The sequence below is a fragment of the Phlebotomus argentipes genome, unplaced genomic scaffold (genome assembly GCF_947086385.1).
Source record: "Phlebotomus argentipes unplaced genomic scaffold, Phlebotomus argentipes genome assembly scaffold_18, whole genome shotgun sequence".
NCBI classification, from domain to species: Eukaryota; Metazoa; Arthropoda; class Insecta; order Diptera; family Psychodidae; genus Phlebotomus; species Phlebotomus argentipes.
In genome coordinates this window covers 92,881-112,875 of record NW_026776177.1, presented here as the reverse complement: position 1 = coordinate 112,875, position 19,995 = coordinate 92,881, and the positions used below count along the sequence as shown (strand labels likewise).

Here is a 19,995-nt window from a genome sequence, read left to right as displayed (position 1 = left end):
CAACCCCTTAAGAATATCGGATGTTAATTTTGCAGGTAAAATTAGAAAGTTCCTACGAATAGTTTATTCCTTATCAGCAGCGCTTGTGCAGAACAATTTCCAAGATCCAAATCTAAAGCCACTCATAATCTCTTCCCTTTTGCCAAAGAATATGCTTTCCCGGCACAATTTTGCCCTCAATTTCTCATGTTTCACTTCACTGCATTAGCATTAGAAGTTCACATGGGGCAGTTTAATGGTTGCAATCAATAAAACAAATGCACATAAGTTCAGCGGTGTCTCACAGAATATAGTTTTATGTTCCCTCCCAGACTTTTGTCCAAACGAGTGCGCATAAAAAAAAAGATATCACCAGAATGAGAACACCCACATTGAGGTCATTTGCTTGGGTTTCTATGGAAAAACAACATCTTGTGTCCCATTCACTTTACCCTTGTTTGTTCGATTGGGAGTTCAATGGGTTCTGGTGGATATTTTTGCACTATCTTTCGCGGGGGAAAAAAGGTCCAAATGAAGATTTCTCTGTGGCATGAGGCATAAACATCAAGAACAGCGACGACGCACACCCTGCTTTTTAGTACCATCGCCGCACATTTTATGCTCTCTGCGAGCCACGGAGGTTCTAAGCCGCAGAGACATTTCATTATCTATATATCCAAGATGTGCCGAGGAATGTGTACAGCATCCCTGTAGGCGTGTAGCTTCTTTCCGATGGTCTTTTTTTAGATGCCAACCTTCATATTGTCTGTCGCCATGGCATTTTGAAGTGCAGAACATGAGCAAAATCTCCCTTCAATACTTCCTGAATCATCACAATTTCATTGACAAATTCCTTGAGTTTTATGGAAAGTGCTTCGCAAAATGGTCTCAAGTCATAACCTCAAAACAAACACAGGTCCTTTGCCAGGATTTATGGCAATTTCATGAGGTGTTTTCCAAGCCACGCTGAAGTGTGTGGAATCAAATGGATGGAACGTGAGAAATTGGCACATTTCTCGAGAATATTGATTTTCTCTGGCAAAGATGAGATCAAAAGGGGCCTCGAAGAAGGCTGTCCCTTCAGGTTTACCCAGTAGAATATTTCACACATTTGCAATGCAAATATGCGGCTTCACACAGAAGACAATTTAGCGTGAGACTGCTAATGAGACACTTGAAGAATTTACCTTCTTTCTACGTGTCAAATACATCCTTCATACTATTCTGTCTGCTGGCGTGGTGTTTTGTATCCCTTTTCCTTTTTCACACAAAAAACCACTAATAATCCTGAGTTGAAATCACTTTTTGTCTGTACAAAACTCGTGGCAGGAAATCCAGTTGGCTGTGTGATCCTTTGCCAGGACGGGCGAAAGAGTGGCAAGAAAGAACACTTCACGTTGAACTCACGGACACTTGCAACTTTGTAATGATTGGCCAAATTCGGCCAGTTCTCAAGCGGCCCGAAGATATGAATTGCACACGGTAATGAGCAAAATGGGTGTGTTACTTCGTTTTACTTATCCAATTTTGTGCGCAATTTGTACCGTGGGAGTCACACGTTAGTAGGTCAGATGCAAACCGTCGCGTGAAGGTTACTGAAGTCAGCCAAAGGATATCTTCCGGCAATCCAAGTCCTCTCCTTTCCACCCGAAAAAGCGAACGCCAATGCAAATAAGTGGGGAGTGGTTGCCAATGTACTTCTTCACCCTGCGGCCTCGTGACTTTGTTCCCAATCAATTGCACTCGCGCTGCCAAGACAGAAATCGAAGGTACGAAAGAAGGGCCCAATTTCACTTTACTTTCCTCTGCCTTCAACCCGTGAAATATCGAAGTTTTTCGCCAAATTTTTGGTCACATTTGGCATCTGGGCGGAAAAACGCTTGCGCAAAAAATACATCCAGTGGAAATTTTCCATTTTCTCTCCCCTCAATTTCATGCCAAGCATGACTCAAGCTCATGACATTCCAGAGATTTGCCAATTGCCACATTCCGGCACAGGATCAGGCGGATGTCCTGGCGTGAGTCACCATCAAATATGCTCACAGCGTGTGATTCACTCTCAATTGCCATCAAATTTGCCATGCAAAGGCTTCTCTCTGAATAATTCCAAGGCATGGTTTTCACATTGCGCAGGTTCGCACAAACCGACCGCTATATATATATAGTGATTTGCTATGGACGATAATTTGATTGAGAACAACCGACAAGATATATGGGCAATTAGAAACAAGATATAGAGCAATTTGTTGATAATAAAGGAAAATATACGAGTTGTTTTCTGGGCTTTTTCTTTTAATTATTCACAAGGAATCGAAACACCGAGGAAAATGTCTTCCTAAAAAATATTTTTGCTTTCTTTTGCTAAGACATTAGCAAGGTGAGAAGCGCACTCTGTTGAGATTTGGACAAGGGGGAAGTCACAAGGCGATTTTAGAGGAAACTAAATATTCTCAAATCAAATAAACGATTATTTGACTAAAATAATCAAAAAATTATTATTTTCCCATATAAAATTGAAAAATAATCAAAATAATCAAAATAATCAAAAAATTATTATTTTCCCATATAAAATTGAAAAATAATCAGAATAATCAAAAATAATCACAAATAATCTCAACTTGCGAGTGACTTTCCCCTTGGATTTGGGGTAAAATTCAGTAAAATATTAAACGAAACACTGCAAGAAAACTCAGAAGTTGGCTAAGAAAATTAATCGAAATTTCATCTCAATTTCATTTAAATCTGAGCTCATATCTCAGCTCTTTATAGCTAAAATATGAGCTCTTTTTGGCTCTTGCGGCTCGCTGGGATGTGAAGTTGTCGCTGCAAAATTAAATTCGCACAACAATCATCCGAAGATACATTGTAGGCACGCCAATTCCTTCAATTAATGCCAGATCACCGTGAAATTGTGGATGGGAAGAGGGGAATAATGGAGAGATAGCACTTAATATTAGTTTCTATACAAATTTCATTAGAGCCGGTATTGTTGAGGAGTCTCCGGAGATGTTATAAAAATAGTGAAGAGATACGCAACGGATGATGGTGGTATGTAAGAAGTTGCACGGATAGACCCAACAATATTTATGACACCTTCTTGTGTGGTGGAGTCAAGAGAGTGTTATTCGTCTATCCACTTAATGGACGTCACTCCCACGGCCGTTGTGCCACAATGGCCCTCCGCATTCATTTCCACGGTAAGCGATCTTCTTTTTCGTGCTCCTCGAAAAATCTCCGATCGAGCCATCAGATTCTCCGATATCCGCCATTAACAATGGCACACGATGACGAATAAAATTCCCCGCGCAGCCTGAGAAAGTGTCATCCTTTATGCGAGGCGCGAGCAGATATTGCACTTCACAACAATGCACTTTAAAACTGACGCGCTCTACAGCGCGATGTCAATATCGCACTGAAAAGCACTTCCCTTACTTCATACAGTGCACTTTGGCACAGTCAAGGGGTTGCTAATATCGGGAATACAGTGTCACTTGACTTGAGATGCCCAGAGAATCTTCAGTGCATTTCCAGTGCATCGCGATGCACTGATTTCGTGTAAAGAACGATTTCGACGTTGTTTTCAACCTAAAAAATTATATTTTATCTTGTTATTTCTTCAAATTTAATTATAAAAATTTTGTAAGTCTTTTTGAAAGAGTGGAAGACGAATGTCTCAGCTGAAAAGCTAGAAAACACCTCAATAAATAGACAACTTTGCTTAAATACTTAATCTTCAATCGGATATTTACGGTTTTACGCAGGGTTTAGCGTTAAAAGTGTTTGTGATAGTGGAAAGACTTCCTAATTTTTACTAAATCGAGAATCTGTAGAAATGCTAAAACCGTAAAGAGTCCTTTAATCGTTCAGTATTAATAAGTTCTTCTACAAGTTTACTACAATTTCTCGTTTTTCACCCACAAAACACATTTTTCTTACAAAATCTTCTCCCAATTATTGTATTTAACACAGATTTAAATTTTTCTTTTCAAGTATTTGCTCTTTAGTCGCTTAGAATGTATTTCTGAGCTTATTTCTTAAGACGCAAGATGCTGTGACACTCAAAATCTACATTAGCAGCCCCTTGAGCACATGTAAATCTTCACTTTGGTAGGCAAAATGCACTGTCTAGGCGATGTTATGAAATTCAATAGCTGTTTTTGCCAAGTAACATATTAATATTGCTCACATTGTTATGCAAAATGATATACTCTGAGAATGCTGAGATTCATGTTCCTCACATGGAATCAGTTCAGCATATTTTTAGGCCTAATATGCGGATTTAATACAACAACAGTGAAGCTCTTGCGCATTTCTTCGCCAAAGCTTTAACTTACTAAGTTTATAATCCCATAAATTGAATCCTATTGACTGCGGCGGCGCATTTAAATTGCAGAGAGAAAAAGCCACTCTTCAATTAACATCATAATTTACTAATTGAGATTGCCCTTATATCAGCATCATGCTGCGCTTGCTCTCAAATTTGGTGCGCTGTCCGCTGTCTAATGATAAAAGTAATATTTTTTAATCAACAAGTTTTATTTATAGGCACTTCTGTGCGACCGTGTTCGCCTTCTGCCTCAATATGGTAAAATAAGAAATAATACCGCGGCATTGTCGTGAGGAAAATTGACAAGCGTCGCAGCAGAATGCGTGTGAGCATTAAGTGGGAACCTCTTGAGAGTAGCTCATGATGGAGTGTGCAAGAAGAGCAAAACACCCAGAGTCATGGATGCTGAATGGGCAAGTTGGCGGAGAAATTACGGACTATTGGTGACTAATGGGAGCTTTCGATTTTGCCCCATTCTGCAATGATAGATGAACCTGCAGGAGGGCCTTTTCACATGTCTTCTGTGCCAATGCACGCGGCTTAGCGGCCGAGATCCGCGATGTGGATGATTTTGTGAATAAATTAGAACTCAATTGGACTACAGTTGTCATAATAGACACTTCAATGCAACCATCAATCGATATCGTTTTGCCTACCGCGTGTTGCATTTTGCTTGAATTAATGGCGCGCAATTCGCGGAGAAGGCAGCTTCGGTCACCGTTGCAGTTGCTCCTCATTAGAGATTTAATTAAAGGAGGCGGGGAAGTGATGTTTGGCGACATTGTGCGTGTTCTTTGTAGTCCAAATAAAATTCAACAACAATAGCCTAATGGCGAAGCATGGCAAAGACAGCAGAACCGAATGTGAAAGAAATCTCGGTCAACATGCCGCCGACCATCAAAAAGGGGAAAATGAGGCTGACGCGCCACCAATTTTCTATTTAAAATAAATCTCCGGCACAATCGACAATCGAGAGTAAAAATGCGTTTATGGCACGTGAAAATGAAAGCTCTGCCATATTTGAATGCAAAAATAAAAGCACCACAAAGACGCAGTGTGAAGTTGTGTGTTTGGTGGAGGAAAAAAAAATTAATTAAAATAAATTTCTTCTGGGACACAGGCGTGCACTTTTTTCCCACCACTGCCCCGGCATGGCAGAATGAATAGATCAATTTGTACATCTTGAGATCTCAATAAATAACATGCGTGAAGAGTCCACCCACAAAAAAAGTGACAGAAACAACTTCCAGCGCCCAAATACAGCATAGTTAGCACTTTTACTACAAAAATAGTTGACACATTTTATTGATTTTTCACTTACAAGCCTCGCCACTTTCATTTGAATTGTCTACATCAGAATGTACAAAAGAATTTTTTCACCACACAACTTCTTTGGCGCAAAATGGAAAACGAAAGTTTGAGAGTGAAATTGCTGAAGGGCACGAAGAAAAGTTTCAGCGTCGCAAGGTTTATTTGTGGACCAAAAATTCAAGCAATAGAGACTTTATTCTAATCTTTAATACTTTGCAGCTTTTAAGAGCTTTTTGATCATCAAATTAACTCAGTGATTCTGCTCGATAATTGTAGCCCACTTTCTCATCATTCACTATTCCAATTAACCAAGGGGGAAGTAATAGAGTCAGAAGTGGTGTACAGCTCAGGAGAAGTACTTAAGAAGTGGAAGCGTTGAAAAACATACAATATTCCTTTACAAATCATCTCGATTCTTTGAATTTCCTCAGATTTTCACGCAGAAACAAACGTAATCATATTTTTCTAGGTTATGTAACGAATTACGGACAGATTTAGTGAATAATTCTCATTGTAGCACATTAATTCTGCTAATTCTTGACAGAATTAAGCATTTGCAAACAACAAACAGTGCTTTTTTGATAATTTTATGTCAAGAAACACTGCAAATTGCGCTAAGATTGAACATAACCTCAAAAATAGTCGTTTGAACTTGGAAATTGTTCATTTAGGAAACTTCCAGGATCACATTGACTCTGAAACAGCAATTTTGAGTTCGTGATCTAACTCTAGAAAGCTTCCAAACGGATTCTTTGAAGTTCTTTTAGTAACATTTTGAGGTTATGATCGCAAAACATACCGAAAAAAGGCGGTTTAAAGCCGATTTTTATACAAATATCGGATGGAAACTTAACACAACATAATTTCCTCCTTGAATTGCACTCCTTTAATGCAAAGAAGTAACTTAAATTGTGCTAAGATCATGCATAACCTCAAAAAAGTCATTTAGAAAACTTTTTGAACAATTCTGACTCTGAATCAGCAATTCTTACCAGATAATTTGGCGACTTTAAAAGCTTTCAAAATGATTCTTTCAAGACCTTTCAGTGATATTTTAGGTTATAATCGGAGAATACCAAAAAAAGCGGTTCAAAATCGATTCTGAGAGAAATATCGGATGGAAACTTAAGAAATTCGATATAATTCGGAGATTAATGTGGAAGTGATGTACAGATTTGAGGCATACTATCTCCCCCTTGCAATTAACCGCAGCAGTAACCTCTTGGAGTTTGCCATTATTGTAATAAATTGGCTCACTAAGCAAGCTGTTCAGATTTCATTGGAGTCCTCATTAGTTTGAATTCTGTTTGTCCGACAAATAATACGGAGAATTTAGAAATACAGTTTGGAATTTAGCATATATTGAATTCGTAGATTGCTCAAGATAACGAATTGCTTGGAAAATGTTCACATTATTAAATTCAATTCTTCATCCAACACGATATTTTTCGCAACATCTCGCCGAGGAAGTTTAACGCCAAATACAGCACCAAAGTCATGGCCACGTGAGATTTCACGAAATGACAGGGGCCAATTCAATGGAGTTGAAATTCTCTAAGAAAAGCGTCAATGTTTATAGAGTTTTGATCTTTCGTGGCTGAATTTTGCAACAATTGATCGGCAATGTGAGTCAAGCGAAATGCCTAAATGGGCGTCGGACTAATTATGCATTCAGCGCTTGCATAATAATCCGCAATCGATTAAAAGATCATTGCCTGGTGCTATCGCGCCTTTGCGATGGAAGTCTCTTGATATGGTAGCAATGCCGCCTCTGTAGGTTCTCTTAATTGCTCCCATGAGGCCTCTTGGCGCCTCGCGACGTCTTGCGAGCATGACAATGGGATTTATTGTTGATTTTTCACTCGATCGCCTTTTCATGTCTCACACACTGACTCACTTCGCGAGCACGGTTGACAATTTATCTGAGACTTTTCGACACGCTCCCAGTTATTGGGTTTTGTATGTCATGGTCCCACGAGCTCCGCCAAATGATCACCGCTGACGATACTGTGTCCCGCCGAATGCAAATCCATCGCGGGCATTGTCACAATTTGCCAAGCCCTAATTGAGGCTCGTGCAATGCACTCATCGCCAGTGATTGCGCGCGCGTCTGGACGATGCCGCGGAATCAATTTGCTTTGAAGATCGTGTAAGAAGGCAATTGCTGCTCAGACGACACAGACAGATAATCTTGATCGAGTCATTGTGTTGCTCTAATTCAATAATGTCTTCGGAAGACGTTCAACTCACTGAATCACTTCATTTCTCACATGTTTATGTCTTTCACTCTTTTTTTCTTCCTCCAACTAAATATGCATACCTCGCCAACATGCTCGCACGGGTGATTGAACTTGTTGATTTTATGCATGGAAAATAAAATAAGTCAACTGATTATTTGTTCACGGGCTCAAGGTTCTCTAAATATGCCATCAAAATTGAATCCCAGCCAGAAGACGACGGTGATGATGATGATGATGTCCAGGGCAATATATTAAGAATCATTTGCATTCTAATCAAAAGTTAGGGAGTTTCTGCATAAATTAGTAAAATTTAATGACATAAAGCAATTCCACGGGTGAATCGAAAACTATGAAGAGTCAAAATCGTCCCTTTTTCCTTTTCAAAATCACATTAATACACCAAATCTTTCATTAAAGTACTAATATTGCTCTGTAATAATTATTTTGATATTGTTTAAGTTGATTTTGTTGGTGTTTATTGACATTTTTAACTAGAATATGGCTAAATTAATAGACAAACTGGAAATATTAATTTCCAAAATCGATTTTTAATAGTTCTTGTGTAAATTTTGAGTGAAATAAATCAATTATATGACAAATATGAATGAAAATTAATTCAAAGTCAAAGAATATTTTAGGACAATCCCGAAAATATACGTTTAATATGCTAATTAAAGAGACAATTTATGCGTTTGACTGCAAATTAAGACTATTTTTCTTACAATTGCCCTATAAAATACAAATCTGGAAAATTTTATTGTAGTTAAACAGATAAAGAGTGTCGTAAAACATGAAAAATCATCTTGTCATAGTTTTCGATTCACCACTTAAACCACTTACTAGCTGAACAAGCATTTAAAACTTATTCAACAATATCTGTGCCCCGAAAAACTATGACTTTTCTCCGGCTCTCTTTCTCTCTCTTCGGAAGGAAAATTTATTTCCCTTCTCAGCAATGGACGCAACCCATAATTAGTACTTCCACTTCTGTTTTGCTCTTTCCCCAAGAAAATTGCCCCTGTTAGCAATCTAAGACCGACAATTTATACATTGCAGTGAATTTTATCATAAAATTTGCATATAATGCCAAGAAACAGCAAATATTTATAAATTGTCATTTTCTTTTCAATTGACTCTCCCCTGAGAAAGTGTTTCTTTTCCATTTCGCTTGTCGTACGCAAATAAACATCCATTTCCATCTTCACAACATGATATGTTTCACAGTGAAATAAGACAATTTTCGCAGAATTGCAATGTGAAATAATTGGCAATTTCCAAGTGGACTTTATCAAGACAATCTTAACATTTGGATTGTGGCATTGTGGAAGTTTTGCAGCCGATTAGAAAACATATCATAAATAATAAATAAATTTACTATCGCTGGGAAATTGCGACGACTGCTTATTCAAACATGGCCACAAAGTGTAGGTGACCGAATAATATTCCGCTTTTTCGACACGATTGTTACCTAATTTTGAAAAAAACTTTTCAGCAGCAAATAAAGTGGCGGCCGTAAAAAAGATTATTTCGTGTTTCGCCAGCGTATTTGGCGAAAATTTTTATGATCGCGTCTTTGAAGTTGGCGTAAGTGTGAAATGCTTGGATTTCTCTTTCCTCGCGCAAGAGAAAGAAAAATCCCAACCATTTAAGAGAAGAGACAATCTATTTGCGTTTAATTGTGTGTCTGGAAAAGGAAAATCTTCTACTTTGTGCGACGCCAAGTCGCACTACTGAAAAGCCCAGATGATGACTTCTTGGGTAAATAATGATAAATTCAAATTCCATTTCATGCTATTAAGTTTAAATTATACAGACAATATTAAAAATTTTAATTAGACATTCTTTGTTGCGGAAATAAGAAGACAATGAATGTGTGAAAAGTGAAGTTTCACCACTTTGAGCGGCATTTTTAATACATAACTCTTCTCTGAAGAGTTCAAAAACTTCAACAAACTTACAATTTGCACTACAATTGCATATCGACGGGTGGATTGAAAACTATGTAAAATCAATTTTACATAGTTTGAGACTGAAAATGTCTCAAAAATTGCAATTAAACGCATAAAACGCCTTTTTAGAAAATAATTTTTAGACTTTTAATGAATATATCTCATATCTTTTAAATTTTTTTCATAGGAATCTTTCAAGAAAAGTTCAATTAAAGTATGAAAAATTGATTTTTTAGAGTTTGTTTGGATAAAATCGACCCGAAGACTATTGTAAATCGATTTTTGCCATACTTTAGTCAAAAATTTCAATAAAAACCAATAAAATCAATTAAACTATTTCCAAAATAATAAATACAGAGCAATATTTGCACTTTATCCGACGATTTGAAGGCTTTTTGAGGGTTTTAAAGTCAATTAGGCAAATTTCGCTGCTGTGATTGTGTGAAAATTGCGATTTTGGCTTTTCATAGTTTTCCAATCACCCATCGATGCCAGTTGTTCTTGAATTTTTCGGACAAAGGCCAGTGAGAATTTGCAGGATGTCCAGTGATTCATAGAACCTCTGTCGCTGGACTCACAGTTGGTCATTGATGATCAGCGAAGCAGCGGAAAATCAATTGAAAAAAGGCATCCGGCGAATGAATAGCGATGCGCTGAAACTCATTCACGCGTCTGCAAAATGCTGCCGTCGAAACATTGTGAATATTGTGATGGTTTGCTTGGGAGTGTCTCTCAAAACACACACTTGACCCTCTGCAAATCGACGACTCCCATTTATTGACAAGCAATATTCTCCCATGCATAGGAAGCCAGGCAAGCACTAAACTTCACCCGCAGAGTGTCATACAAATTTTCCTCCACTCGCAACGAGGGACATTTAAAAATAAATTTGATGGTTTCCTGCACGAGCGTTAATGAACTGAAAAGTCATAATATGTTCATCAATGCATCAAATAAATTAGGGAAAATTAATATTAATGGCTGAGATAATTGAAAAATGAAATGCCGCTCGCAGCTTGACTTCAATGCAGTCTCAACAAACTTCCTATCTTATTACCAAATAAACTATACACACGAGGATGAATTTCAGGAAGAGATTTTGCTGGGCCAAAAACTCAATATCAACAATTCGGGGAAGAAATTAATTAGTCTGTGCCGTGCAAGAATATGTTTTTTTCTCTTAATTGAAAAGCCTCATTCACTTTGTGGTTTTCCCTTAAAAACTTCCTCCCCTCGGGTTTTGTGAATTGAAATCTATAAGGCAGAAATATCAATTAATGTAAGTTACTTCTGTGGAAATACAATTTCTTCTTGTGAATCACCTTCCTGATGGTCTTTCTCACGCAATTCAAGAACTCAAAATGCCTTCTGCCAGTTAAACACCACCCATTTATGCTGGAAGCAAACATTCTACTGAATTAAATCCAACATTTTTGCGTTTTTAATTCTCTCTCTCGACTTTTCCATCTTTCAGCAAACATGAAAAAGTCAAGAAAAAGAAGTAAATTAATTGGAGAAATTCACGAAGAGTCTGAAACATTGCGCTATGCTGCATGCATTTGCCGCGAAGGAGAGAGAAAATATGTTGCGAATATCTAATTTCTTGAACTTGGCATTGTTCGGAACGTCATACATTTCTGATCGCACACTAGTTTTGCGCCAAGAAAGGCACGTGAAGAATCCCAATCCACCTCCAGAGACATGAAAATCTTCTAATACCACTTTTTTCCATCCTCATTCCAGCCGCGCGTCTCCATAAATCACTTAAATTGCGGGCATAAGTTAATAGTGAGTATTGTTTGTCTGGCTGTTGCCGGTGCAAATTGACAAACAAATTTCTCATATTAATTCCAGCCCAGCCTCACTTCCCTCCATCACATCTTAATCAGTTTGGCAAAAATCTCCACTTCTACGACGACATGACCCAGAATTGCAACACATGATTTATGTATCGTCAATTCAGATTCTCTTCAATTCTTCTGCAAATCGCATGATACTTGATGATGTATAGCCGCAGACTCTTTCCTAATGCTCTTTTATACTGAACAAAGCAGACTTTTTTTTCGTCTGGTCGGGATTTTCCTGATTGTGTGAATAGAATTCATTGACTTACATTTCGATTTAATGAACAATGAGCCTTTCTTTGGCTGTGGAAAAAATGCAATTGCGCACTAATTTATCAAGTGACAGAAAGGCAAATTATTTCGCAAAAAAAAATGGTTCATCAAGTATGATTTTGAGGACAAAATCAATGGAAGACACACAAAGTGTGTCAGAAGCAAGGGGAAGAGAGTTTCAATGCGCGGTGTACAAATTTTATTAGGATTCATTTTGAATATATTTCAGTGCGTCATTCAATATTGGTAAATACAGTAGTGAAAATTAATTTAAGACACTTGCAAATTGATTTAAATCAACTTTGCTTCCGATTTTACACTTTATTGAAAGCATCTGATCAGGATTTGGTTCTAGGATGTCTTCTAAATATTCAAAACTCATTTCTTAATGTCCTGCTTTAATTTTCGCTAAAGAAAAAACTAACTCGCTATTTGAGATCATTAACATTTGGATTATTTAAACATTTCTTAATTTTCATTTAAATTTTAATTACTCCATACAAATTGCAATCATTAACCGAAATATTATACAATATAATAAAATATTATATGATATTCATATAAAATCATAAATATCACTAATAAATTGCCAGATTAACAAGATAATTACAGATTAACATAAAAAATCATGCAATATCATGAAATATTCTATGATATTCATAATAAACTATTTTAAATTGAAATTTATTTATTCTGTCTTTGAAAGAAAGGTTAAAGAAATAGTTTTTCCTCCTCTTTAAGGTTTCCCACTGTGAAAGTATTGTAGAAGAGACGGTTTGAGGTGTACTCTTTGCGCAGACGACTAGTCTCTCCCTTGATTCCAACGAAGCGGGATGATTTCTTAAGATTCTCACCGATATAATTCTGGTTCTACAAAGGCCAGAACAACACCTCAAAGAAGTGGCCTATATACAGCTGAAAATAACATCTCTCTGACTTCTTTGTTGAGCCATCGAGCGCCGTGAGTCCGCTGACAAGAGCGGTTTGTGAGGAACGGCAGGAGAATTAGGCGAATCGGCAGTGTTTGCAAAGTGTCTGACCTCTTCCTCAATATTGACTCACTTAAGTGTAATTTTGCGTACATATAGCAGGGCATCAGCATAGAATGGAGAATAACTGTTATACCAATATTGCTACCCCCTCAGGTGACGATCGGACGAAGGAATGGCGTTCACGTTGAGCTCCGTCGTAATTGGAATTTACAGCACTCTAGCCAAATGGCTCATCGTGAATGTAGAATATTTTCATCCTTGGGTCAATTCTTCCCTGGCACACAAACGTCTATCGCCATTGTACGCTCCAGAGGATCAGGAGAGCGACGCGAGGCGGTTTTTTTTATGGAGCGAATAGACGTGAGGAATATAAATTAAAACCCCGTCTAATAACCTTGGCGAGAGTATATGAACTGTGAAGGAATATTTGCTTATATGCTGAAAGCATAGTCATTTGATTTCTGCTCTTATTTTTTGGACACCGCACTAAACAAAAGCTTGACTCTTTAGCGCTGGCTTCGCATATTTTCATATTCTTAGCATTGGGTGTGTCCCAACCAGGCGTGCAGATTTGCAAAACACTCTCCAAATAGGCAGAAATATGCTGAAGACTATGCAAAGCACCGCAGTGTTGAGGGGCTGAAGAATGCCTGTTTGCATTCTTTGTGTGGCGTAGAGATCATGAGCTGATGAGCAGAGCTGCAAGTGGCAAATTTAGATACACTGTGCCAATTTCATGCTCGCCAAACTTTCAATTGCACGACAAAATCAATAATATGCCAATCTCTCATGCCTCCAGAAGTCCATGAAGCACGCCAGAATGATAGCATCGGCAATTGGCATGGCAAATAGCGCAGAGGCGCATGGAAAAAAATCCACTTATTTCTTGCATTAATTAAATTAACACTTTGCTTCGGTGCGCGCAAGTATTCTCCATCAACTGAGCAGCAGTGTTTGAAAGTGAGGAAAATAGCGACCGATTATATATTCCGCGAGTGCACATCAAGTGAAAGAGAGGGAAAGATTCCCCAATTTTACGGATGAGCGAGTCAAAGTGCTGAAAAGTCAGCAATGTTTGACTTTTACTTTTTTGCCACTCTGGCATGATGAATTAATTGATTAGCATCTATTGAAGTCTTCGAGCGTTCCACAAAGGAGTCTCTCTCTCACTGTCAAGGTTGGGCTCCCCGAATGTGGACCACCAGATGAAGGCGGGAATATTGAATCTTGCGCGCGATAGTCTTTTATCAATAGAGACAAATTTCTCTGCTTCGCGCATGGCTAATGCCAAAGGGTCACGCGGGCCGATCTTGTTTTGCTCGTGGGAAATTCAATTAAAGACCAAATGATTGCTCAAAGTATGGCCATTTTCTTTGCAATAGTCACGATCTCGCGACGCAGAAATTATTCTGCGTGCCTTTAATTTCACCGCGAGATATTACTTTTTCGTCCTAATGCGCTTTATCACCACACAGCTCGACAAAGATCTCCTCATTGGGCAATGAGAGTGGGTAATTTAGAGAATTTACACACAAAATAGCTTCATGTTTTGCGGCTGTTATATTGAAATGCTCTAATTGGACACCCACGAAGGAGAAAATCTCACTGGTTACACTTTGAAAATTCAAAATCCTTCGTTTTAACACGGTAAAAATGATTCTAAGATTCTAGACTTTAAATCACAACCATGAGATTGTTCCACTTAATAATTATCATAATCGTGGCGTGAGATTAGCTGATCGACTGATAGCATTAGCATGGAGAATCATGGAAAATGTATATTTTTCTCTTCTAAAACTCGCCCATTTTCCTTTGGCGTGGGAACGCAAGAATTGTGCTAAAACAAAAAATTCACCGTGCAAAATACATCATGTTATCGCAAGAAACTATACAATGAAGAACGCATCATGGCAAAGAATTTAATGAAGGAAAGGGATTAATTAGTGAAATTTGCTAATTATTAATTTTTAAACCTGATGAGAGACATGAAAATTACATCCATCTTCCCGACTTCATTACCATTTAGATTGTAATCGTGGCCCGTTTCGTTTTCCTGGACTTTTCCATCTTCTTCATCGTCTTGGCAAGTCAACCTTTTGTTGTGCACTTTTTGTGACGTTTTCAGGCATAAATGATGGTTTGAGAAAATATGGCTCGCAGAGCAACGTGTTGTGGGCATTTCCACGGGGGGGGGGGAAGGAAAAATGCATCGCACAAAAGTGGCTCACACTCATTTGCGCAATACATATTCATATTCGTGTGTGGCGCGATAGATTTGCTATCTATGCAGATACAAAAGCGGGGGTGTAAGTACGGATTCTCGCGGATTACTTCATGCTCTGCCACTCCCACGTGTCTCTCTTCAGGACAGCGAATATATACAGCAGAAAAAAAATCCGCCAATAGCTTCGATAAACACTTATCTTGCACTCAATGGCAAAATGCTGTTTGTCTTATACATTTTGTACAATTTTTCCGTCACCCTGCATTGTAGAAATGTTCTCTTTTGCGCTCATGTTTAACAATCCATCAAGTGACACACCTCGGCGTAACCCAGAAAAAAATCATCTTGTCAGATTTCAATGGCTGGTTAAATATAGCATTAACCAAATTAATAATTGTGCTTATTGATTGATGATGGCGCAAATTGAGCCAATAACTTATTTCTTATTTTGTGAAGCCCTACTTTTTTTCTTCAGCAACACTCACAGCTATTCAGCGATGTTTCTAGATAGAACGAGACACAATTTGTGTCTTCTTCTTCTCCCAGTGCTCGATGACTCTGAGACAAGGGGGAGATAATATGCCTTAAGTCTGTACACCATTTCTTTAGGCTTCAGACTCAGAAGTTTAAGCTCTTCAAATGCTTAGATTTCGGATTATAAAAATTGTTTTTAATCTTTCTTGATTCGCTTATAACAAATTTCTGACTTGATTTTCTAGTTTTATGGCCGGAAAATACTCTAAATAAAATCTGATAAAATTGTGAGGTTATGAATCTGGCTTTTAAAATCCTTCTTGAACTCATTTGAACCTTTTTACACCAGGAAATTAGTAAATATGGCGAATAACACAATGTTTCTTTAAGATAATTACGTTAAATTTGACACTTTTAAGCACAAAACGCAAAAATATCTAGGGAAAAAAATAATTCTCTAGAAGAAAATGACATTTTTTAGGTTATGATTGACTTTTAAGCTTTTTTACGAGAAATATTCCCGAAATCAACAAAATTTTCATGATTTTAATCACCAGAATCTGTCTTAAATCAATCACATAACTTAGAAAAAGGCATTAAAATTGATAAAATTTAAACAGAATTATGTAGAAGTTGTACAACACTTCCAACCAGAATATCTGCCCCTTGCTTTGAGGCAATCTATTTAGAAGGAAACAGTGCAGAAGATATTTCTCAGCAATTTTTCACCTCTAAATCATGAAAGAAGTAACAATCAGATATAATTTGGCGGAACGAAAATTGTGAATCAACCCAGAGTACACTTTCAATTTAATGGTTTCATTTGCTTTCTTACATTGACTTTGATTGTTTTACAAACAATTTATTAATGCAATTAACCTCCAAATGCAGAGAAAAACTTACAAGCTGCGGATTTCGTTGTAGTCCAAGTCGGGCTTTGGTGTACTTTTTCATAAGAACTCTCCACACAACGTAGGCCATCTTGCTGGGATATTTTTTTCTTTTCTTTACAGCACTCTTTCGAATCACCCACTCATGTGTGAATTCTCCAGCGTCCGCGGCAACGCTGATGACTTCAAGGTTTTTTGCCTGTCAGTTCAAATAATCCAACGTTTGCACAAGTAATTCATACACCATCATCATGATTGAAGCACACACAGAATGCAAATCCAAGAGATTTCGTCGCGAAAACACCACACCGCAAAATCTCTCGGCCACGGATTGGATTCCTTGCGCTCAGGTGGGCGGGGAAGGAGAGGAAAAGTAAGGAGGACTTCTTGCGGGGTTTCGCGCGCGCGGGGAATTGGCCAAATCAATCCGGTAGAGAAAACTTCAGAGGGTGTGTTGATGCAGAAGCAGAGAAAAACAGTGAAAATGAACAACTCTTGTGATAGAGGCACACAACACAACAATAGTTGCCGCGACTCACGATAAACTGAATGGATGGGTATCATCGAAAAATGCCTCAACCGTCAACGCTGCGCGCAATCCACTCGGCAGCACGGCAAATAAGCGGGAAAAATTCACTCGGTGTTGATGCCTCATTCATAATCGCACTCCAGTATAAATGAAATTGTATACGCCACACAACCAGCGGTGTGTTTCTCCCAGTTGAGCGTCTTCGGTGTTAGTTTTTCCATCCAACAATCACGCGGGGAAAACAGTGAAAAATGCAACATGAAAGATTCATTCCACTGGCAAAGTCAAAGACATGCATCAACTGAAAGTTTAATGTTGTATGGAGAATTAAATACAACCGAGATAAGGTGGAAAAGAAATGCGAAGGAAATGAAACGATCGTGATCTTCTAGTTCACTCTTTAACACTTTAAAGGCATTTTCCATCGCTTTTAAGACTCCTTCAACTGATTTCATAATTCATTTTTGACTTTAAGTTCTTCAAATGCGATGATTTCAGATTGCAAGAACTGATCTTAATGTGAAGGATTTATTTATGAGCAATTTTAATGTTAATTTTCTAGTTTCATATTTGGAAAATGCTTAGAAAAACTAAATTGTAAGGTTATGAATTCACCCAAGAAATCCTTCCTACTGAAAATTGAGCCTAAATTTGCAATTTTAAAGAAATAACCGCGGAAATAACAGAAGAAAGAATTATTCTCATACACGAAAACTATATTTTTTAAGTTTATGAATTACTTTAAAGCTTTTTCTCTTTAAAAATGTCCAATTTTGCGTAAGAAAAAGAGAAATATACTTAGAATAAACACAAATTTCTTCATTTTAAGGATTACTTTATCATCAGAATCTGTTTTGAATCAATATCATAACCTAGAAAAGCAACAAAATCGGTTGTTCTCAGCAAAATACTTTAGAAACTGTCTCAATTTGTCGAAAAATATGCTTTTGCAATGCAGATATTCTGAATATTTTACCATTTCCAGCTCTCATCCTTGGAATATCTTCAAAAATTAAGAATCTTTTACGGAGAATCTGAATTACTTAATGGCAATTTTGCAATATTTCTACGAATTTCGCAATGATACGCTCTGAATCCATCAAATGTCTTTTGAGCTGCTCCAGACGAGTTGTTATGCTTGAGCCAAAGTCTAGTCAAAAGTCATAACTGTCTAGCAAACAAAATTGAAAAATTATTCAAAGCCACGTAATATTGAGAGTAAATGACACAGAAAGCAAACACAATAAAAGAAAGGAATTCACTAGAGAAAAAAAACCCGTGAAATAATTAAAAAGACGCTGAAAGTTGCAAACCTTGAAAAGTACCAGAGATTTCTCAGGATGATCGGCTCAATTAAATCCGCAGCGGAAAAACTCACAATTTCTTTTCTATCAAACAATTTTAATTGTTGTCGCAGAAATTGTGGATAAAAGGTGTCATTTGACGGTTGCACCATGCGGTGAAGTTACACATTGAAGAACTTCATTCCAATGGATATTCCGCGAGCATGAATTTCACTTCTTGTAGAATAACAATCTCACAGAGCGTTATAACTCTCATTTTGGATTTATAAATCATGATTTCAGCTGGTAAATAGTTTCACTTTTTCTGCCAACACTTATTATCATTTATAAAAATGAAATGAAATGCTGTGTGAATCACGGAATTGAAGATGAGCAGAAATCCTGCGGCAATTTTCATTAAGAAACACCAATTCTTGGGCTCAAAATCTGGGCGTCTTCAGTTGCTCTAAACTCCGGGAAACCGTTGATGATTCAGAAGCTACGCGACATTTGTGTACAAACATACATATGTATACATATATAGTGGATTTTCATTTCTACGAAAAAGTACGTTGGCTGTTTTATTTCCATCCACTCGCATTGTTCTCGTTTCGTCTCACATTTCTCTCTGGATAAGCCAGCGAAAATATTTTGCAGACAAATTTCCAAGCAAAGTTTCTCTTTTAGACTGACATGCTGTTCGGCTTAGTGTAAATAAACTTTAGCGTTTTTTTTTTAATGTCTCACCCTCCTAATTTGCTCATGGCTCAAAAAACCATAACATAAATAATTTTTCACCATACTTTTCATCGCCAGCACGAATTTTTGTGCGGGGCGAAAAAAGCTGCAGAAATATCTTGATAGAAATTTCAATCACGCCAAGTTGAATACTTTTACACTGCATATTTTTTTATGTTTTTTCTTATGTTTTGTGGCGATGAATTTGATCATCAATTTTAGTGGGAGACAAATAAATTTCCAGATCCGCAACATTTTTGGTATTAATTAGGACAATTAAGCTCTAGAGTTGATGAATTACGTGAATGTGATGAGAAGTAAAGTGAGTCGTGAACACGTCGTTTTGATGGGCAAGAAATCATCGCTTCAAGCGTCTGTTTATGTTCGATTCGCCGAAGAGTTTTCATCAATCTTCTGTTTTTTCCCCCCCTAACAAAATGCTCTTTTATTGCTCTAATTGCCAGAGGAAATTTATAAGATTTGAAAGATAAACATGACTCTTCACCAGTGTATTTAATTGTTTTTCTCTTCTACAATCTTTCCAGAATCAAGAGGGTGAAAATCCCAACTTTCCTGTCCATCATTAATTTCTGCACTTTCACTCGCATAATCACCACGAGTGACGTCGATAATCAACCTCGATCCAAGGGGGTTAATTTCTTAAGCCAACAACTCTTGCATAACTAAGAGTCGGCGCTTACTTTTCATTTCAACTCACAATCCATTCAACCTGCCAAATGTCCACTTCCAGTGGTGTTGACTCGCTCTCTGTGACCCAATTCAGTGCTGCAACTCTGACCCCTTTCATCTGCACGATCTCGCCATATTTCATTCAGAATAGTTTGTGTTGATAAATTATGATTAGGAAAAATCTAAAGGTGTTGTCAGGTACCTTTTTCTATCATTGCAAGAAAATTTGTTACACTCTGAATTGTTATGTGG

The 19,995-nt window shown here is 37.5% G+C and overlaps 1 protein-coding gene across 1 annotated transcript in view; it reads right to left on the bottom strand.

Moving 5' to 3' along the window:
* The window catches only part of LOC132260659 (uncharacterized), a 92,548-nt gene extending 75,549 nt beyond the window's left edge, over window positions 1-16,999 (bottom strand). The window contains exon 1 of the mRNA XM_059758933.1: window positions 16,517-16,999. Coding sequence (XP_059614916.1) covers window positions 16,517-16,594 — 78 coding nt within the window. The 5' untranslated portion in view covers window positions 16,595-16,999. The remainder of the gene's footprint in view (window positions 1-16,516) is intronic.
* Between the last annotated feature and the right edge of the window lie 2,996 nt (window positions 17,000-19,995).